Source organism: Sceloporus undulatus, chromosome 1 (genome assembly GCF_019175285.1).
Source record: "Sceloporus undulatus isolate JIND9_A2432 ecotype Alabama chromosome 1, SceUnd_v1.1, whole genome shotgun sequence".
NCBI lineage: Eukaryota > Metazoa > Chordata > Lepidosauria > Squamata > Phrynosomatidae > Sceloporus > Sceloporus undulatus.
This window is the reverse complement of record NC_056522.1, coordinates 334,998,163-335,021,168: the sequence shown is the minus strand read 5'-3', so window position 1 is coordinate 335,021,168 and position 23,006 is coordinate 334,998,163. Positions and strand designations below refer to the sequence as shown.

The following is a 23,006-nucleotide window of genomic DNA, read 5'->3' as shown; positions in this document are numbered from 1 at the left end:
CTGCCCCCTCCCATTTCAATGATGCTTATTGTAACACATATTATAAGTAATGTATTTCAGGATTAACAAAAGTAATCCTGGTTTGGGTTCATTGATTGTAAATTGTGTTATTTAAATCCTTAGTTTTCAGTTTTCCTGCTCTTAGGGAACTTTTTCTAAATGCATATCTTTACCAGTAAATTGTGACTTTTCAGAATGCATTTTGAAAACTGCCTTAGAATGGACTTTCATCATGGCTTAGTTATTGCAAACAGAAGATGAAGTGGTTAATCTGTGTTTGATGTGTGATATTTTGGATTGGTTGTCAGGACTCCATATCAGATACAATTTGAAAAATTCCTGCATATAAAAACTAGATATCTACTATACTATAGTATTTCTTTTCCTAAGGTTTCATTTCCTATGTGACAGTTTTTTTAAAAAAACTGGGAACTTCATTCAATTATGTGTGCTGCACCTGGTATCTATAAAGTAGTACAGTCCACATTGGGATTTACTGCCTTATCTGTTTGTGACAACTGGCCCAGAATTTTATAGTTGTAACTCATAATTCCACATTATACGTGACACATTTTGTCTCATGCATACAATTTCTATTCCTTGAAAAACAATCTAATTACCAATTTATAACAGTTCTGGTAAAGCAATGCCTTTTTGGCCTAATTACCAAGAATCTGTCATACTGCTGAATAAGATAAGTTCCCAGAAATGTACAGGTCATTGGCAAATAATGAGACTTTGGTTCCAGTAATCCTATTCAAATTTCATCTTCTTTTAGAGAATTAGAAGAGATCTACATTTCAGAAGAAAGTGTACTTTTGTTCATAGCCATAGCTTTATTTGTGCTACATTTAAACTTCCTTTTGCTAACTAAATAATTATAATCTACAGGATGTACACTGTCCTGTGGCTATATTTCATTTATGCAAATCTATGAAAATGTTTTAGAATTAAAAATATATTCAGGGTAATTAAAGATTATTCCATGCATAGGAATCTACATTATGGTTAGATCCTGCTCTTTCTGATAAATGAATTAAAACTAGAGAATGAAATATTCTCTAGCAGGTGCAAAAGAGCAATCCACAGGATTAGAAACATCTAGAATAGTGCCAGAATAACATCAAAGCCTAGGATGAAGAAATATAGTTAGTGGCCCAAACCAAAGAAGGTTTGCTTTCAATTTCAAAAGACAATTTTTCAAGATAAGTCAATGTTGGATAATGAACTACAATTTGTGGGTGACCACAAAGCACAGAATAAGAATTTAAATTATCACCATTAGAGGTCACTATGAAGGTATATGAGTTGCATCCTAATATAAAAATAAGCATAGGGCTGCTAACAGTAATTTAGCCAATAACTGAAAATATTCATTAGAATTCATTCCTGGTTACACCTGTAGTTATGTACTCTACACATTTGCATAAGGAAATATGCATCACATCCTTATACATGCAGATCTACATTAAGTGTGGGTAGCCAGCTAAAAGGCCAGTCAGCACATGGATACAGTAGGGGGACCAAGAAATTTTTCATGGACTACATCCAGAATCAAAATTGCACTGAGTTAAAATCATGAACAATTGCTACATCTGTGAAGATATTGTGCCAGTAAGGTGGAATGGATTAACGTGGCATAGCAAACACACTCTATTTTAGCTTTTTTCTTTTTTTCACCCCAATTAATAAATTGATACAGTAACGTTAAGAAATAAGCTTTTATAACATCTGGGATAAAGGGATGCTCTTATAATAATGTTATTGTATTATCAAACTTAAAATACAGAAATTGATCAAAAATAATTGAATCAGAACTTGGCATAGGCTTCAGGTGGACCAAAGGGGATGGTATGTGCCATGGATATGTAATAAAAGAATGCCAAGTCAGGACAAATTTTGTATGTTTGGTCATTGTTTGTAGAGGCACACAATTGGTATGTCAGCTTCTTTGGCAAAATGTCTTGTAGCACCTCTGAGTGAAAGAAGATGTAGCATAAGCTCAGATGTATCTGAGGAAATAAACTAGGAAGCTTATCGCACAACTTGAAAAGGCGACTTACTCCTGCCGAATTAAATTCTAATTCGGGCTGCATCTGCATACTATTGCACATGTTTTGCTGTCAACGCTGCAAGGCAGGAGTATCCTGAGTAACTTCTAAGTAGAATCCGAGCTCAGCTGGCCTCTTTTCAAAGCTGGAAGGTTCCCGGCTTTGTAAATCGGCCAGCTGAGCTTGCATTCTAACTGGAAGTTACCCAGGATGCACCCACCGAGTGGCAACGGCAGTGGCAAAACACATGCAATAGTATCCAAATGCAGCCTGAATTAGAATTCAATTTGGCAGTGGTAAATCGCTTTTTTAAGCTGTGTGATAAGCTCCCAAGTCTATGGAACGTTATGCTACAATTTTTTTTGCTCAGTTAGTCTCAATTGTGCTTCAGGGTCACTTGGCACCACAGAAATTGACCTTCTGATTAGCATTTGAAACAAATCTTGAATTACTTAGTCCCAAAAATTTTCAACTTTCGCAGTAATGCGAAAGGAGCCCTTCTCTCTACATTCTTTCCAGCAGAGTGGTGAAACAAGAGTTGCTTCTTCTGAATAACATTAAAGAGAAAAATACCATCTATGACTAAGTGTATAAACATTTTATCTAGCTATAGCAGGGAAAGATTTAAACAGAGGGAAAAGTAAGCAATCTGTTTATTAGTTACATGTTTCTTTTTTCCCAAGGATATTGTGAATACAATCATCAAGCACTGTTCGCCTCAGTTTTTTTCACTTGGTTTACCTGGTGCTACTATGCTCATCATGGACTTCATTGTAGCAGCTGGCAGAGTGGCAGCATCATCTTTTCTCAATGTAAGTTGACTTTTTAAGTTTCAGCTATTACCATTATTTTATATAAAGACAGAAACAATCTGTCTTTGTTTAAATGTCTGAAATGTGTTAATATTATTACAGGTTTTTGTTTGTTAAGATCCCTCTTGGTAGGGAGGCTTTTGTCCTGTAAGCAACCCAACATTTAGTGTATTAAATAAATATACAATATTATAATTTAAAAGGTGTGTGAAATATATACAAATTTCATATTCTCACTGATTAGTTTCTTAACACATAATCTTTAAAACATTACATTTTTATATTCTGTTGTCTCTTTATATCCACAGATTTTGCATTCATGGATTCATTCATCCACAGCTTGAAAATATTTCCAAGAAAAACTTGATTTTGCCATTTTCCATAAATAACACCATTTTACTGTGCCACTGTATAAAATGGAACTTGCGCATCCAAGGGTTTTGGTATCCATGAGGGGTCCTGGAACCAAACCCCAGTGGATACCAAGGGCCCACTGTATTTATCTGTATTATTATTTATAAAATTGTCAGAGATTCTGAGAAAATTATTATCCAAAGGGGGGGGGGGACTAAGTACCTATCCTGGGTACTTGCTCTCTAAATTGAAACAGTTTAGAAATCAGTAGAACGAAAGTTGAAAGCATTGGCAACAAAAGGGGCGAATTAGGAAAGGTAAACATTTTGGGGGTGAGAACACGGACATGCAATTACTGCAGAGAATTTAACCTTGGTGATGGAGACAAAACTTAATTCATAGTCTGTTCATATATTTACCAAGTTTTTTTTTTATCTTTAGGCTCCAAGAGTAGAAGCACAAGTTCTCTTAGGTTCTCTGGTTTGTTTTCCAAATTTATACTGTGAACTACCAGCTCTGCATCCAAACACTCCTGACATTGTTATGTCTCAGTTTACAGAAGTTAAGGTGGGTTCTCTAATGCTCTGAGATTTTTATTATTTTCTTGGTTAAAGACATCTGTTTCATCTGAATTACCAGTTCATAACACAATCAAATGCATGTCATGTGCATGCCTGCACAGAACTAAATCCTACTGACAGCATTTTGATGCAACAGTAAACTGTAGTTTATCATTACATGAAAGGTGGCAGGTTTTAAATACTAACTGAGTTTGTGTCATTTCTTTTCTCTTCTTTTAGAAAGGGACATTACACATTGGGGATCGTCATTGCAAGGGAGGGAACATTTTTGCAGCTAGACAGTGATACTGTAGCCAGAGCTATAGCAGGATGTAAAGCTGAGATACCAAAGGATAACTTGTTTGCTAGAACAGTGCTTTTCAGACTACATGATATGGAAGGCCAGCAATTAGTACTTTCCAATGTGCGTCATATTTGTGCCCATTGGCTACAAGTACATCTTTCTTTCCGGGAAACTTGTCAGGGACCAGCACCAGTCTGGGAAGCACCACTTTAAAGTAACACTGCCCTAGAACATCACAGTGATATGAAAACTGAATCTTTCCAGTATAAACCAACCATGTGTTTTCAGTCCTTCCATCCATTTCTGTGATATGATAAATCAGGGGTAGGCAACCTGCGGCCCGCGGGCCGGATGTGGCCCGGCAAGGCCTTGGGACCGGCCCCCGCCTGGTCCTGCCGCGATTGCCACTGGACCTTTGGGGGGCAATTGTCTATAGAAGCCTCAGAACATGCATTTAATTAACATTTTTTTTAAATCAGCAAATTTTTCGCGTGTCCTCCATTTTTTTTAAAAAGTGTCTTTTTGAAAATTTTGTCCTACATTTGTCCTGGTTTTTATTATTTAATTTTTAAAAAATTATTTAATTATTTATTTTTTGGCTTCGGCCCCCCAGTTGTCTGAGGGACAACAACCCGGCCCCCGGCTCAAAAAGGTTGCCTACCCCTGTGATAAATTTTATAGTCCGTGACTGATTTTGAGCAATCTTACTTTAGGAACTGGTCATCAAAACAATATTAAGTTCTGCAAGGGAGGAACCATCTGGACCTGCAAGGTATGTATAGAGGAGGATCACTGCAGAGAATTTGTTAAATAGTTTAATTCATGTGTTCAGTTAAATGCTTGAAATAAGATAACTTGAAATACATGGGTTCTAAAAATCATTGTGACATAACCAAACTTTTTAAAGAAATCAGAGGAAGAATATATTTAATGAAGAAAATCACGGAAAAGTAGTACAGTCTGCCCTCTGTATATGCAGACCTGCCATCCGTGGACTTAAGCATACGCAGATGGCAAGCCCACGGGGGGAGGGGGTTGGCAGAGGAGGAGGGGGGAGAAGGAGAATGAAGAAAGGGAAAAGGAAGAGAAGGAGGAGGAGGGAAAAGGAGGGCAAGCGACAGGGCAATGGAGGGGGTAAGAGGAGGAGGAGGAGAAAGTGGAAGATGTGGGTCGGAGGAAGAGGAGGAAGGAAGAGGAAGAGCAGAGAAGAGGAGGAGGGAGGGATGAAACGGAGGACGAGCGGCGGCAGGGCAATGGAGGGGGGAAGAGGAAGAGGGGGAAGGTGGAGAAGGCGAGAGAAGAAGAGGAGGAGGAAAAAGAGGAACAGAAACAGGAAAAGCAAGAGAAGGAAGAAGAGGGGGAGGAGGAAGAAGAGGAGGAGGAGGAAGGAGGAGGATGCGTGGAGCCCCAACCAGCCTCTCACTTGGTGCTGCAGCTCTTCCTCTTCCCTCGCCTTCTCCGCCTTCCTCCTCTTTCCCCTCTGTCATGCTGCTGCCGCTCATCCTCCTTTTTCTTCCTCCTCGTCCTCCTCTTCTCCACTCTTCCTCATTCTCCTTCTCCTTCCTTCTCATCCCTGTCACCTCCTCCTCCTCTGGCACCCCCCCCCCCCGCAGGCTCTTTCTCCTCCTCCTTCCTCCTCTTCTTCGCTCTTCTCTGGGAAATGAGGGCAGTGGCTATTGTGTACTTTCAAGTCTTTTCCGAGTTATGGTGACTCTAAGGTGAATTTATCCTGGGGTTTTCTTGGCAAAACTTGTTAAGGTTTGTCCTTGCCTTCCTCTGTGGCTGAGAGAGTGTGTCTTGCCCAAGGTCACTCAGTAGAGGAAGAAGTGGAGGAGGTGGCAGGAATGAGGAGGAGGAGGAAGAAGGAAAAGGAGGACAAGCGTCAGCAGCATGACAGAGGGGGGAAGAGGAGGAAGAGCCACAGCAGCAGCGATGGGGAAGAATAGGAGAAGGAGGAGAGGAAGAGGGAGAGCAAAGAAGAGGAAGGGCTGAGACAAGCTGCAGGAATAATCCATCTTAAAACTGCTTTAACTGCCCTGTTTCAGTGTTTGGAAATCCTGGGAATTGTAGTTTATTGTGGCATCAGAGCTCTCTGAGAGAGAAGGCTAAATGTCTCACAAAACTACAGTTCCTAGAATTCCCTAGCATGGAGCGAGGGCAGTTAAAGAAGTCTCAAACTGGATTATTTCCACAGTCTGTTTTGGTGCTAGGAGGAAGAAGGAGGAGGAGGTGGGAAAGAGAAGAAGGAGGAGGAGAAAGAGATGCGGCAGCGGCAGAAGAAGGGGAGAAGGAGGAGACGAGGAGGAGGCAGGGAAAAGGAGGAAGAAGAGGTACCTCCCCTCGGTGAGGGGGAGGGGGCAAAGTGGCATTGTTCTCACTGGTGGCATAGCCACATGGTTGCACCACCATTGAGTTGTATAGGACTTGAGCATACGCTGATTTTGCTGTGTGTGTGTGTGTGTGTGTAATGGATCCCCCGCATATATTGAGGGACCACTGTAGTCTATATCATATATGAATGTGTCAGGCTCCCAATTGCCACCCCCCAAACAACAAGAGGCTGTGCTTCCTAAAAGTAACAGCTTTATTGAAAGGTTAAGGTATAGGCAACAGAAGTGACTTCTTTGTCAGGAATGAAGATACATAGTTACAGATGGGTTATATAGTCCCACGAGCAGACCCACCCCCATTAAGCAATAAAGTTAATTAATTGGTTCAGTCTTTCCCGCGCAGTGAGGAATCTCCACCCAGATGACGTAGTGTCCTCTCGTCCGGCCTCCCCGGCCTGTTCCCAAAACAATTAAGTTCTCACCAAGTGTTATCTCCTCCTTGCACCTGTGGCCTTGAAGCCCAGACATCCCTCTCTACTAAACTAAGTAATATAAAACCTTAACAACCTATGAGTATATGTAAGAATGGTTATATATCCCATCATCCCACAACCCAACATACATTGTAGCATATAAAGCATAACAACAACATATATTAATATCAGGAACATATTACTATAACAGTCTATAAGTAGTAACATTAACTCTTAAGTTGTAACTCACCCCTCCCAACACAAGAGCCGTCTCGGCCTGGCTGGGTAACTCCCTAACAGTGTAACATTCCAATCCTAATAAGCAAGCACAGAAACTAGCCATCTATCTATCCCCTTCTAGTACATTCTAACTAACCAATATATATCAAACCTATTATGTCCTTAATCAAATAACATCTAAACAAAACCCTAAACTAATAATCCCTCTGACAGAATCCCCAAATGAATATATAAATGATCAATGAATATATGAATGCAGGGGAGTTCTGACAGAATGAAAGCTTCTGACAGTGTATGTGGTGTCCTGTCAAAAATTTGCTCCAATTGAAGCCTCTGACACTAGTTAGAAGGTGATTTTTCCTGCCAAAGTGCTATGATTGGGTTAGTCTTTGGATCAACAGGAAAGATGGCAAAGGGGGCTGGAAGAGGTATGGATGAAAATCATATCCTTCTCTGTTGATAGTTGATATTGATTGAAGTCTTGAAGGACTTTCCATTGCTAGAAAGACACTATTAGATACAATCCTAAATATCCATATTAAGGAAAAACATCCATTATATTTACCTGAATGAACTCTTATATACAGTTAGTATTTTTACAGACTTTATATTATCAGTGTTAATCTCTAAATTGCTGTCTTAACACTGTTTTGTAGATGTGTTGCTCTTTGTAGCCTTGGCATATGGATCTGTGAAGAACTGGTACATGAATCTCATCATCCTCAAATCAAGGAAGCCCTGAATGTGATCTGTGCCTCATTAAAAGTAAGCATGTAATGTAGGGCTGGAATCCTGTTGATGGACTAGTATATTGTTTCCTTATATTAGCAATTACACTTTACCCAGGTCTCACAGCAGCCAAGAAGGCTATAGGATAAATTGTCATCCTTGCCCGTAAGCTGAGTAGCCACCAGTTTGGAACACCCTATTTCTTGAATGCGTGGCTGGGGGCAGGAAAATACAGTGTCTTCAAGGATACGTGCTTGGGAAGGCTGGCCTGGACAATTGCCTGTTTAGGCATCTATAGTCTTCTCACCTGTCAGAAGTGTGCTGCCACTGCCCATGTCCAATAGGATTTATAACGGGTTTTGCTATTGAAATACTTCTCCCATATTTGCTATAGAAAATACAAGAAGTAATTTGGTAACTGTGCCTTAATTTTCAATGCAGTTTTTAAAAGCAAGAAGTAGAATATTTAAAAACACCAAGTATTAAATAAACTGAATAATAAGCAGGTTTCATCAACATATTTCAATCTCATACCTACATAGTTACATTTAATTTATGAAAGCAGTGATAATTAACTCCAAACAATATACAGTGCACCCTTGTTTTATGCAGGGGATCCATTCCAGACCCCCCGCCCTGCATAAAACAAAAAATGTGTATGCTTGAGCTTGCGGTGGCACTGGAAGAAGTGGTGTATGCTGCAAGCAGCATATAATGCACCCGCGTAATAGTAATAATAATAATAATAATAATAATAATAATAAAATGTATTTGTATCCCGCCCCTCTGAGAACAATTGGGGCGGCTAACAAAGTTAAAATACAGAACATATAAAATCCCTGGTACCCTCCCCTCGTTAAAAGAGTATTAAATCCAATACAGAATTTAAAAAAAACCCATACAAGTTAAAAACTGACCAAAAGATCAACAACATCACATCAATAAACAGTCAATGGGATCAGCAGTATCTTATTCCCAGATGTTTTTTAGGCCGGGTTTTCTATTCTGGGAAGGCCTGCTGGAAGAGATCCGTCTTAAGAGCCTTTTTAAAGCTGTCTAAGGATGTAAGTAGATGGATCTCATCCGGCAGGCCGTTCCACAGTCTGGGGGTGACAATGGAAAACGCCCTCTGGGAGGTAGTCAAAAGCCTAGATTTTTGTGGCTGAAGTAGGCCTCTCCCAGAGGAGTGGAGTGCGCGGGGAGGATTGTAGGGGAGAAGGTGATCCCGAAGATAGTTTGGACCCAAGCCATTTAGGGCTTTAAAGGTGATAACCAACACCTTGTACTGGGTCCGGAAGCTAATGGGCAGCCAGTGGAGGGACTTTAGAACCGGGGTAATATGGTCCTTCCTGGATGTTCCAGAAATTACTCTGGCTGCCATATTCTGTACTAGTTGCAGTTTCCGGACCAAGCACAAGGGTAGCCCCTGGGTCTGCATCTGCACAGACATCACCAACAGATTCTTCAAAGCTTGGCAGGAAAAGCCCTACTCCCACTGCCTATTGCACATTCTGGAGCCCGCTAAGCTACATCTTCTTCAGTTTCTTTCTGTCCTCCGAAAGAATTGGTTGCCTTGGATTGCTCTCAGCTGAGTAGCGTTCCTTTTTTCTTGCTCTTGTAGCTTATTTTTATTTCTTTTTTATTCTTTTCTTGTTTAGTTTCTCCCCACCGTGTATTAAAAAAAAAGTTGGAGCTCTTGTACAGATAGTTCCCACTGAGGCCACCCCGTGCTTCACCCTTCTAGGCCTGTATTTTTATTTCTTATGGCCTCCTCCTCATTATTTAAGCATTGCTCTTCTTGCGATCAGAAAATTGATTTTTCCAACACACGCTGAATGCCTTTTTTGTTTCAGTGAAGGGCATATTGTTGATCATTCTCCGATTTGTAAAGGATTTACTGCCCAAGCCCTTAAAAATCAGGCACAGTGCCTAAAGGTTTTTTCTTGGGAACAGTCCCTGAAAGTTTCCACTGAAGTTGTATCCACAAAGTCTCAAAAGGACTTGTGGTTATAGGAATGGAGAAGGTGGAGACCATCCTCTTTGTCTATCATCCCACTCTCCAAGACTCAGTGGATGTTCCCTCACCAACATCACCTGTGCTTTCCACTTCAGTACCGACTGTCTCCTTGATACCCGCTTTGGTACCGTCATCCATAGCTATCCTTCCGGATTAAAAGAAGTCGAAGACCTGTCAGAAATTACACCATTCACTGGTTGGCCATGTGGACCCCATGGCTGTGGTGGCTCCAACTAAGGACAAAAAAAAAGAAAAAGAAACCGAACTCTCCTCAAGCTACGTTTTTTGCTCCCATACTTGACTCCAGTATTGATTTGGCACTGCTAGCTCCTACTTCTCAGGATGTCCAGCTGTGATGCCCCCTGTGTTCTTGGTGGTCACTCCTCCAACCTCTTCCTCAGTTGTTCGACACCACTGTACACCTCAGGAATGAGCTCCTCATTCCATTGCTCCAAGACCAAGACCTTCCTGTCCACATTATATAGGTGATTGCTCTCTCCACATTATATATATGATACGTCTATACGTGATCGTTCCCCATTTCCAAGGGAGCCATCTGTGTCTTCTTCTCTTTGAGACTGCTCATATTGAGAGGATTCTGCTTATACATCAGTTTCTTACTTAACTTGATACTGACATGAAGATCTGTGAAAGGAGTGTCCTGCATCATACTACTCCTATTCTCCTTCCTATTGGGACCGATACCACCGATGGAAAATTCAATCTCAGCATCAATACCCTAGCCTCATCTTGACACCATTTACTGTCCCTGTACCAAAGAGGACAACCTCTGCCTTCTCCATTCCTACGAGCACCAGTTCCTTCGAGAGTCCCACTTTCTCCACCACCTCGTACAATGATAACCATCTTTCACCTGCCGCCTTCCCCACCTGTTTCATTGATACCAACCCCTTCATACTGTACAGTGGTACCCCGGTTACGTTTAATTTAATTCGTATCCGCCGCCGCATCGTAACCGAAATCTTCGTAAGCCAAAAAGCCATAGCCTAATAGCGAAAAAAAAGCGCCGAAAAGCACCAAAAATTTTTTCGTAACCCGAAATAACCTTCGTAACCCGGAACAGTTTTTTTCAATGGATTTTTTTCGTAACCCGGAAATTTCGTAAGGCGGCGCATTCGTATCCCGGGGTACCACTGTACTAGATTTCATCAGCACCGTTCATACCGTACCTCACTTGACTTCATCTGTACCATCCATACCATACTTGACCTCATCTGTACTGTCTGTACCAGCGTTACACCAGCAATGTCCGCACTGTGAAAGGCCTTTCTCACCCAGCACAATCTCCGATTTCGACCACTGAATTTCGGACTCAACCCATCAACGCTGGATCCGATGTTTATGACTCCCAACTCATCCTCACCTACTTCACCCTCTCCAGTCATTTCTTCTCTTTCAGCTACTGCTGAGGAATCTGGACTCTCCATCCAAGGACAAGTGCTGAGGATGTCCAAAGCTCTCAATATTGAAGTCAAGTCTCTTCCAGCCCAGGTGACTGACCCTGACTTTGAAATAGTGGACTCTCATGCTGCTACTCCTGCCATGGTTCCCCTGCTGTCTATTTTGCATGAAGTCATGAAACACTCATGACAAAAACCTTCTCTTCCTCCTGCATCACAGAAGTTAGAGAATCTGTATAAAATGCAGCCTGATAATGTATCTTTTCTGTTTACCCACACAGCTCCAAACTTCATTGTGGTGGAAGCATCCCAGTCTAAGTCCTCTGGGAAAGCCTATTCTTCACCAGTTGATAAAGAGGGTAGACATCTGGATGGTTTTGGGTGCAAGTTTTATTCTTCTGCTTCCCTCTCTGTCTGTCATGGCCAGCCAAGAGCAGGAATCGGAGGATGAGGAGGAGGATGCAGCTCCTCTAGTGCAAGGGGAAATGGAGGCTGCACCAGGTGCTAATCCTGCTTTGCCAGGTCCCAGCTGCGATCTCCAGCAGTGACTAATTAATCCAAACACATACTACAGTGCACCCTTGTTTTATGCAGGGGATCCATTCCAGACCCCCCGCCCTGCATAAAACAAAAATGTGTATGCTTGAGCTTGCGGTGGCACTGGAGAAGTGGTGTATGCTGCACGCAGCATATATGCACCCGCGTACTAGTAATATAATAATATAATATAATAATAATCATACTAATAATAATAATAAATGTCTTTGTATCCCGCCCCTCTGAGAACAATTGGGGCGGCTAACAAAGTTAAAATACAGAAACTATAAAATCCCTGGTACCCTCCCCTCGTTTTAAAAGAGTATTAAATCCAATACAGAATTTAAAAAAAAACCCATACAGTTAAAAACTGACCAAAAGATCAACAACATCACATCAATAAACAGTCAATGGGATCAGCAGTATCTTATTCCCAGATGTTTTTTTAGGCCAGGTTTTCTATTCTGTGGAAGGCCTGCTGGAAGAGATCCGTCTTAAGAGCCTTTTTAAAGCTGTCTACGTATGTAAGTAGATGGATCTCATCCGGCAGGCCGTTCACCCAGTCTGGGGGTGACAATGGAAAACGCCCTCTGGGAGGTAGTCAAAGCCTAGATTTTTGTGGCTGAAGTAGCCTCTCCCAGGAGTGGAGTGCGCGGGGAGGATTGTAGGGGAGAAGGTGATCCCGAGATAGTTTGGACCCAAGCCATTTAGGGCTTAAAGGTGATAACCAACACCTTGTACTGGGTCCGGAGCTAATGGGCAGCCAGTGGAGGGACTTTAGACAGGGGTAATATGTTTCTCCTGGATGTCCAGAAATTACTCGGCTGCATATTCTGTACTATTGCAGTTTCCGGACCAAGCACAAGGGTAGCCCCGGTCTGCATCTGCACCGACATCACCAACAGATTTTCGAGGAGGAGGAAGAAGGAAAAGGAGGACAAGCGTCAGCAGCATGACAGAGGGGGGAAGAGGAGGAAGAGCCACAGCAGCAGCGATGGGGAAGAATAGGAGAAGGAGGAGAGGAAGAGGGAGAGCAAAGAAGAGGAAGGGCTGAGACAAGCTGCAGGAATAATCCATCTTAAAACTGCTTTAACTGCCCTGTTTCAGTGTTTGGAAATCCTGGGAATTGTAGTTTATTGTGGCATCAGAGCTCTCTGAGAGAGAAGGCTAAATGTCTCACAAAACTACAGTTCCTAGAATTCCCTAGCATGGAGCGAGGGCAGTTAAAGAAGTCTCAAACTGGATTATTTCCACAGTCTGTTTTGGTGCTAGGAGGAAGAAGGAGGAGGAGGTGGGAAAGAGAAGAAGGAGGAGGAGAAAGAGATGCGGCAGCGGCAGAAGAAGGGGAGAAGGAGGAGACGAGGAGGAGGCAGGGAAAAGGAGGAAGAAGAGGTACCTCCCCTCGGTGAGGGGGAGGGGGCAAAGTGGCATTGTTCTCACTGGTGGCATAGCCACATGGTTGCACCACCATTGAGTTGTATAGGACTTGAGCATACGCTGATTTTGCTGTGTGTGTGTGTGTGTGTGTAATGGATCCCCCGCATATATTGAGGGACCACTGTAGTCTATATCATATATGAATGTGTCAGGCTCCCAATTGCCACCCCCCAAACAACAAGAGGCTGTGCTTCCTAAAAGTAACAGCTTTATTGAAAGGTTAAGGTATAGGCAACAGAAGTGACTTCTTTGTCAGGAATGAAGATACATAGTTACAGATGGGTTATATAGTCCCACGAGCAGACCCACCCCCATTAAGCAATAAAGTTAATTAATTGGATCAGTCTTTCCCGCGCAGTGAGGAATCTCCACCCAGATGACGTAGTGTCCTCTCGTCCGGCCTCCCCGGCCTGTTCCCAAAACAATTAAGTTCTCACCAAGTGTTATCTCCTCCTTGCACCTGTGGCCTTGAAGCCCAGACATCCACCCCTACTAAACTAAGTAATATAAAACCTTAACAACCTATGAGTATATGTAAGAATGGTTATATATCCCATCATCCCACAACCCAACATACATTGTAGCATATAAAGCATAACAACAACATATATTAATATCAGGAACATATTACTATAACAGTCTATAAGTAGTAACATTAACTCTTAAGTTGTAACTCACCCCTCCCAACACAAGAGCCGTCTCGGCCTGGCTGGGTAACTCCCTAACAGTGTAACATTCCAATCCTAATAAGCAAGCACAGAAAATAGCCATCTATCTATCCCCTTCTAGTACATTCTAACTAACCAATATATATCAAACCTATTATGTCCTTAATCAAATAACATCTAAACAAAACCCTAAACTAATAATCCCTCTGACAGAATCCCCAAATGAATATATAAATGATCAATGAATATATGAATGCAGGGGAGTTCTGACAGAATGAAAGCTTCTGACAGTGTATGTGGTGTCCTGTCAAAAATTTGCTCCAATTGAAGCCTCTGACACTAGTTAGAAGGTGATTTTTCCTGCCAAAGTGCTATGATTGGGTTAGTCTTTGGATCAACAGGAAAGATGGCAAAGGGGGCTGGAAGAGGTATGGATGAAAATCATATCCTTCTCTGTTGATAGTTGATATTGATTGAAGTCTTGAAGGACTTTCCATTGCTAGAAAGACACTATTAGATACAATCCTAAATATCCATATTAAGGAAAAACATCCATTATATTTACCTGAATGAACTCTTATATACAGTTAGTATTTTTACAGACTTTATATTATCAGTGTTAATCTCTAAATTGCTGTCTTAACACTGTTTTGTAGATGTGTTGCTCTTTGTAGCCTTGGCATATGGATCTGTGAAGAACTGGTACATGAATCTCATCATCCTCAAATCAAGGAAGCCCTGAATGTGATCTGTGCCTCATTAAAAGTAAGCATGTAATGTAGGGCTGGAATCCTGTTGATGGACTAGTATATTGTTTCCTTATATTAGCAATTACACTTTACCCAGGTCTCACAGCAGCCAAGAAGGCTATAGGATAAATTGTCATCCTTGCCCGTAAGCTGAGTAGCCACCAGTTTGGAACACCCTATTTCTTGAATGCGTGGCTGGGGGCAGGAAAATACAGTGTCTTCAAGGATACGTGCTTGGGAAGGCTGGCCTGGACAATTGCCTGTTTAGGCATCTATAGTCTTCTCACCTGTCAGAAGTGTGCTGCCACTGCCCATGTCCAATAGGATTTATAACGGGTTTTGCTATTGAAATACTTCTCCCATATTTGCTATAGAAAATACAAGAAGTAATTTGGTAACTGTGCCTTAATTTTCAATGCAGTTTTTAAAAGCAAGAAGTAGAATATTTAAAAACACCAAGTATTAAATAAACTGAATAATAAGCAGGTTTCATCAACATATTTCAATCTCATACCTACATAGTTACATTTAATTTATGAAAGCAGTGATAATTAACTCCAAACAATATACAGTGCACCCTTGTTTTATGCAGGGGATCCATTCCAGACCCCCCGCCCTGCATAAAACAAAAAATGTGTATGCTTGAGCTTGCGGTGGCACTGGAAGAAGTGGTGTATGCTGCAAGCAGCATATAATGCACCCGCGTAATAGTAATAATAATAATAATAATAATAATAATAATAAAATGTATTTGTATCCCGCCCCTCTGAGAACAATTGGGGCGGCTAACAAAGTTAAAATACAGAACATATAAAATCCCTGGTACCCTCCCCTCGTTAAAAGAGTATTAAATCCAATACAGAATTTAAAAAAAACCCATACAAGTTAAAAACTGACCAAAAGATCAACAACATCACATCAATAAACAGTCAATGGGATCAGCAGTATCTTATTCCCAGATGTTTTTTAGGCCGGGTTTTCTATTCTGGGAAGGCCTGCTGGAAGAGATCCGTCTTAAGAGCCTTTTTAAAGCTGTCTAAGGATGTAAGTAGATGGATCTCATCCGGCAGGCCGTTCCACAGTCTGGGGGTGACAATGGAAAACGCCCTCTGGGAGGTAGTCAAAAGCCTAGATTTTTGTGGCTGAAGTAGGCCTCTCCCAGAGGAGTGGAGTGCGCGGGGAGGATTGTAGGGGAGAAGGTGATCCCGAAGATAGTTTAGACCCAAGCCATTTAGGGCTTTAAAGGTGATAACCAACACCTTGTACTGGGTCCGGAAGCTAATGGGCAGCCAGTGGAGGGACTTTAGAACCGGGGTAATATGGTCCTTCCTGGATGTTCCAGAAATTACTCTGGCTGCCATATTCTGTACTAGTTGCAGTTTCCGGACCAAGCACAAGGGTAGCCCCTGGGTCTGCATCTGCACAGACATCACCAACAGATTCTTCAAAGCTTGGCAGGAAAAGCCCTACTCCCACTGCCTATTGCACATTCTGGAGCCCGCTAAACTACATCTTCTTCAGTTTCTTTCTGTCCTCCGAAAGAATTGGTTGCCTTGGATTGCTCTCAGCTGAGTAGCGTTCCTTTTTTCTTGCTCTTGTAGCTTATTTTTATTTCTTTTTTATTCTTTTCTTGTTTAGTTTCTCCCCACCGTGTATTAAAAAAAAAGTTGGAGCTCTTGTACAGATAGTTCCCACTGAGGCCACCCCGTGCTTCACCCTTCTAGGCCTGTATTTTTATTTCTTATGGCCTCCTCCTCATTATTTAAGCATTGCTCTTCTTGCGATCAGAAAATTGATTTTTCCAACACACGCTGAATGCCTTTTTTGTTTCAGTGAAGGGCATATTGTTGATCATTCTCCGATTTGTAAAGGATTTACTGCCCAAGCCCTTAAAAATCAGGCACAGTGCCTAAAGGTTTTTTCTTGGGAACAGTCCCTGAAAGTTTCCACTGAAGTTGTATCCACAAAGTCTCAAAAGGACTTGTGGTTATAGGAATGGAGAAGGTGGAGACCATCCTCTTTGTCTATCATCCCACTCTCCAAGACTCAGTGGATGTTCCCTCACCAACATCACCTGTGCTTTCCACTTCAGTACCGACTGTCTCCTTGATACCCGCTTTGGTACCGTCATCCATAGCTATCCTTCCGGATTAAAAGAAGTCGAAGACCTGTCAGAAATTACACCATTCACTGGTTGGCCATGTGGACCCCATGGCTGTGGTGGCTCCAACTAAGGACAAAAAAAAGAAAAAGAAACCGAACTCTCCTCAAGCTACGTTTTTTGCTCCCATACTTGACTCCAGTATTGATTTGGCACTGCTAGCTCCTACTTCTCAGGATGTCCAGCTGTGATGCCCCCTGTGTTCTTGGTGGTCACTCCTCCAACCTCTTCCTCAGTTGTTCGACACCACTGTTCACCTCAGGAATGAGCTCCTCATTCCATTGCTCCAAGACCAAGACCTTCCTGTCCACATTATATAGGTGATTGCTCTCTCCACATTATATATATGATACGTCTATACGTGATCGTTCCCCATTTCCAAGGGAGCCATCTGTGTCTTCTTCTCTTTGAGACTGCTCATATTGAGAGGATTCTGCTTATACATCAGTTTCTTACTTAACTTGATACTGACATGAAGATCTGTGAAAGGAGTGTCCTGCATCATACTACTCCTATTCTCCTTCCTATTGGGACCGATACCACCGATGGAAAATTCAATCTCAGCATCAATACCCTAGCCTCATCTTGACACCATTTACTGTCCCTGTACCAAAGAGGACAACCTCTGCCTTCTCCATTCCTACGAGCACCAGTTCCTTCGAGAGTCCCACTTTCTCCACCACCTCGTACAATGATAACCATCTTTCACCTGCCGCCTTCCCCACCACCTGTTGTTTCATTGATACCAACCCCTTCAGTACTGTACAGTGGTACCCCGGGTTACGAATTTAATTCGTTCCGCCGCCGCGTTCGTAACCCGAAAATCTTCGTAAGCCGAAAAAGCCATAGGCGCTAATAGCGAAAGCCGCGATTTCGTGCGAAAAAGCGCCGAAAAGCACCAAAAATTTTTTCGTAACCCGAAATAACCTTCGTAACCCGGAACAGTTTTTTTCAATGGATTTTTTTCGTAACCCGGAAATTTCGTAAGGCGGCGCATTCGTATCCCGGGGTACCACTGTACTAGATTTCATCAGCACCGTTCATACCGTACCTCACTTGACTTCATCTGTACCATCCATACCATACTTGACCTCATCTGTACTGTCTGTACCAGCGTTACACCAGCAATGTCCGCACTGTGAAAGGCCTTTCTCACCCAGCACAATCTCCGATTTCGACCACTGAATTTCGGACTCAACCCATCAACGCTGGATCCGATGTTTATGACTCCAACTCATCCTCACCTACTTCACCCTCTCCAGTCATTTCTTCTCTTTCAGCTGCTGCTGAGGAATCTGGACTCTCCATCCAAGGACAAGTGCTGAGGATGTCCAAAGCTCTCAATATTGAAGTCAAGTCTCTTCCAGCCCAGGTGACTGACCCTGACTTTGAAATAGTGGACTCTCATGCTGCTACTCCTGCCATGGTTCCCCTGCTGTCTATTTTGCATGAAGTCATGAAACACTCATGACAAAAACCTTCTCTTCCTCCTGCATCACAGAAGTTAGAGAATCTGTATAAAATGCAGCCTGATAATGTATCTTTTCTGTTTACCCACACAGCTCCAAACTTCATTGTGGTGGAAGCATCCCAGTCTAAGTCCTCTGGGAAAGCCTATTCTTCACCAGTTGATAAAGAGGGTAGACATCTGGATGGTTTTGGGTGCAAGTTTTATTCTTCTGCTTCCCTCTCTGTCTGTCATGGCCAGCCAAGAGCAGGAATCGGAGGATGAGGAGGAGGATGCAGCTCCTCTAGTGCAAGGGGAAATGGAGGCTGCACCAGGTGCTAATCCTGCTTTGCCAGGTCCCAGCTGCGATCTCCCAGCCCTGAGGAGGAGGCTCAGCCAGGTCCTAGTGCTGGTGGGATTCCTCTTGTGGTGCAACAGCCTAGCGGTGACTCTGGGGAGGAATCATGCATGGACGTGCCTTCCTTTAAGCAAAGAAGGGCTGAGAGTGCTTGCAGGCATAGATCCAGGAGGATTTCAGAGAGGCAATTAGCAAATCAGCCTCAGGTGGCACGGGGAGAGTTTCCCTTACTTAATGAGCAGAGAGACACCAACTCAATGCCAGAGTTTATTGCATGATCTTTTGGTGTGGCTGCTGCCTGCACCTTGACTCTTGACTTTGGAATGGACTGGACTGGACTATTGCTACCTTCTGGCTGACCTGATCCTAGACTGGACTGACTATTGTGACCTCTGTTATCCTGACTTTGGCTTGGCTTTCGGTTTGCTTCTTCTCTCTCTTCCTGCAAGGTTTGTGGACTACTTCCAGCTCCATAGTTAATTGCCTTCCTTATTGGCATGTGTCTGTGTGTGCTGGCTGCAGTCCAGGACACTATCAAAGTAGCTAACATTCAGGCTTGCATGGCTGCCTGTCAAAAATTCCTGTGGAACAGAATAGCAGCCTTTGTTCCCAGTCCCCCAGAAGCAAGTGTTGGCTGCCCAGCAAAACCAGTCTGATAGACATGATGTGCCTCTAAGGTACTGTCTGATCTCCCAGATGAAACTATATGCAGAGTTGAGGACCTTCCATTTGATAGAGATGGCCTATTCCATTCTACGAGTGATGACTCCTTGGATCACCTCTCTGAAACTTGCATCACAGCCTATATAGCCAGAAGCAACAACATCACTCCAAAAACCAGATTAGAGGCTTCAACTGTCTCCTCAACCTTTCTCTCACTCCAGGACCCCTGCTTCTTGCCCTGGCACTCAAACCTCCTCCTTTCAAAGAAGGGCCTTCAAATCCTCAAAATTCCAACTCTCGGCCTCTAAGAAATCTTCCTCCTCTTCTGAGTTGCATTTTCCCCTTCTTCCTGAGGACACCAGCACACCCCATCCAGGACCTCCCATACATAGGCCCCTTATCATTTTAGGCCCCTATGTTGTACCACCATTACTCCCACCTGGTTAGACATCACCACAGACTCTTAGGTCCTTACCATCATACACATGGGTTATTATATAGACTTCTCAAGTATTCCTCCCATTGGGACACACACCACATTTTCCCTCCATTATTTCCCCCCGTTATTTTACCACCAAGAGAGATGGTGGTATCCAGCCAATATTGGACCTTCAAGAGGTCAAGAATTACATCAAACCCAAGTGATTCAAAATGGTCACTCTTCATTCCATTCTTCCCTTCTTGAGAGTCAATGATTAGTTTGCATCCATAGACCTAAAGGATGCATATTTTCACATTGCGATCTGACCTCAATATCACAAATTTCTTCACTTCATGATAGATGATCCCCTGAATCAACACAAAGTGCTTCCATTTGGATTCTCCACAGCTCCAAGAGTGTTCACCAAATGCATGGCCATAGCGGTCTCACATCTACAAACCTTAGACATCCAAATCTTCCCTTACCTATATGATTGGCTGCTGGTGCCCACTTCCCATATGTCTCACAACATCCATACCACCCTCAACTTCCTTCACAACTTGGACCTCAGGGTGAACCCCAGCAAATCTGTCTTAAATCCCACAAGGGTAATTGATTTCATAGGGGCTACCTTGGACTCCTGATTGGACTTGCTTTCCTACCAAAAGATTGGGCAACCACTCTGATACACATGTACACTCGATACTGAGCTCTCAGCAGTGCACGACTCAGACAAGCAAATTAGGCTTAAACTCATCATAGGCTGTCATACTTTGGACATACCATGAGATGACATGACTTATTGAAGAGGGATAATAATACTCAGTAAATGGAAGGCAGTAGGAAAGGGAAAGACTGTTCTACAGGTGGACTAATTCAGTGAAGGATGTCAACCCTGGTAGTTGCAAGATCTGAGCAGGACAGCTGAGAACTGGGGTTCTTGGAGTGTCTTATTCATGGGTCAGCTGTGGTTGCTATCAAGTTTGCCATTAATGATCAACAACATAGCAAATAACTATTTGGCTCTGCAGATGTTTGACCTACAATTCCTGTTTCTTACCTTAACTATTCTGGATGCAGTTTCTTAAAGTTGTACTTCAAAACATCTGGATGGCAAAAGGTGATTACATTTGCATTGTACGGTAGACAGTTTCTGAAGAGCAACTTCAATACTGGGCTCTGTATTTGGCACAAGAGACTGTGTTGAAATTTGACTTGTGTGTTCACATATTGTTAACTGCCGTCAAGTCAGCTTCAACTAATGGTGACCCTATATGAGAGACCTCCCAGTCACTCTATCCTCAGCCGCCCTGCTCAGAACATGCAGACTCGACGCTATGGCTTCCTTGGTTGAGGAGGTCTTCCTCTTTTCCTACTGCCTTCTACTTTATCAGTCATTATTGCCTTTAGTGAGTCATGTCTTCTAATGATATTTCAAAATACAACAGTCTCAGTTTAACAATCTTAGCTTCTTGGGAGCTTTCAGGCTTGGTTTGCTCTAGGACCCATTTATTAGATAAAATGCAGCCTTGACTAACCCCTTGTCAATTGGAAACCATTCCATTTCTCTGTGTTCTGGCCTGATGATACCCTCTTGTCCTGAGTGCAAGTTACACATTAGGACAATGTGGTGCATCCATTTCTTTAAAAGCAATTCATCATTTTTTGTGATCTACACAGTCAAAGGTTTTGCTATAATCTATCAAGGACAGACTGATTTTCTTCTGAAATTCTTTGGTGCACCCCATTATCCAGTTATGTTTGCAGTATGATTCCTAGTGCCTCTTCCTTTCCTGAACCTAGCTTGGACAGCTGGCTTTTCTTGGTCCATATATGATAAAAGTCTTTGTTGTAGAGTTTGGAGCATCCCTTTGCTTGCATAGGAGATTAATACAGTGGTATTGTGTTTACAGGAATTCCTGGTATCCCTTTTCCCAAGGATTGTATCTCAAGGATTGTAATGTATATTGAGCATTTCCAATCTTTGGGCCATTCTGTTGTTTTTCATATTTGTTGACAGATTTTGGTTAGAACCCGTTGTTGAGGTTAAACTGGATCGGTTTGAGCTTCTGAGTACCAATGACGTGGACAAGATCCTTGGAAATGTGAAGAAGGCGACATGTCCCCTCGATCCCTGCCCATCATGGCTGGCCATCCAGGGGTAATGCCTTGATGGCATTTCTTAGAGATGTCATCAATGCATCCCTTAGGGAAGGTTGTGTTCCAACTTGCATAAAGGAGGCGGTTGTTAGACCGCTCCTGAAAAAAACTTCCCTGGACCCCCTGGATACGAAGAACTACAGGCCTGTATCCCATCTGCCATTTTTGAGCAAGGTGATCGAGAGGGCTGTCGCCCTTCAACTCCAAGTCATCTTGGATGAAACCGATTATCTAGACCCATTTCAAACTGGCTTCAGGACAGGATATGGGGTGGAGACTGCCATGGTTGCTGTGGCTGACGATCTTCGTCTAGGCATTGACAGAGGAAGTGTGACCCTGTTGGTGCTTCTAGACCTCTCAGCGGTCTTCGATACAATAGATCACAACATCCTCTTGGACCGCCTGGGAGAGTTAGGAATCAGTGGTACTGCACTCCAGTGGTTCCAGTCCTTCCTCTCGGGTAGATTCCAGAGGGTGATGCTTGGGGATAGTCGCTCCTCGAAAACGGAGCTTCAATGTGGCGTCCCTCAAGGCACCATACTGTCCCCGATGCTATTCAACATTTATATGAAGCTGCTGGGGGAAATCATTTGCAGACATGGGGCAGGGTGTTATCAGTACGCTGATGACACCCAAATATATTTCTCCATGTCCCGATCAGCAGCTATGACAACAGATGGCATTTCTCCCCTCAATCAGTGTCTTGAAGCGGTAATGGGCTGGATGAGGAAAAACAAACTCAGGCTGAATGCAGACAAAATGGAGGTACTTACAGTAGGGGCCCCCAAACCAGGTATAGGGTTGCAACCTCCAGTCCTAGATGTGGTCACACTCTCCACAAAGGACTGTGTTCGCAGTCTGGGGGTGCTCCTAGATCCGTCGCTTCACATGAGAAATCAGGTGAATGCGACGATCAGGATCGCCTGTTATCAGCTTCGGCTGATACACCAGCTGCGCCCTTTCCTGGAAGTAAAGGACCTAGAAACTGTTGTACATTCACTGGTAACTTCACGACTTGATTTCTGTAATGCACTCTACATGGGGCTACCCTTGTGCCTAGTCTGGAAACTTCAATTAGTGCAAAATATGGCAGACAGGCAGGTCGCCGGAAAAA

At 42.9% G+C, this 23,006-nt stretch overlaps 1 protein-coding gene across 3 annotated transcripts in view; it reads left to right on the top strand.

Annotated features, from left to right (window-relative positions):
- The window catches only part of RALGAPA1 (Ral GTPase activating protein catalytic subunit alpha 1), a 238,317-nt gene that overhangs the window by 113,990 nt on the left and 101,321 nt on the right, over positions 1-23,006 (top strand). For all 3 annotated transcript variants that reach the window (XM_042445432.1, XM_042445431.1, XM_042445430.1), the window contains 4 exons: positions 2,735-2,863; positions 3,659-3,784; positions 4,795-4,853; positions 7,781-7,889. In XM_042445432.1, coding sequence (XP_042301366.1) covers positions 2,735-2,863; positions 3,659-3,784; positions 4,795-4,853; positions 7,781-7,889 — 423 coding nt within the window. The remainder of the gene's footprint in view (positions 1-2,734; positions 2,864-3,658; positions 3,785-4,794; positions 4,854-7,780; positions 7,890-23,006) is intronic.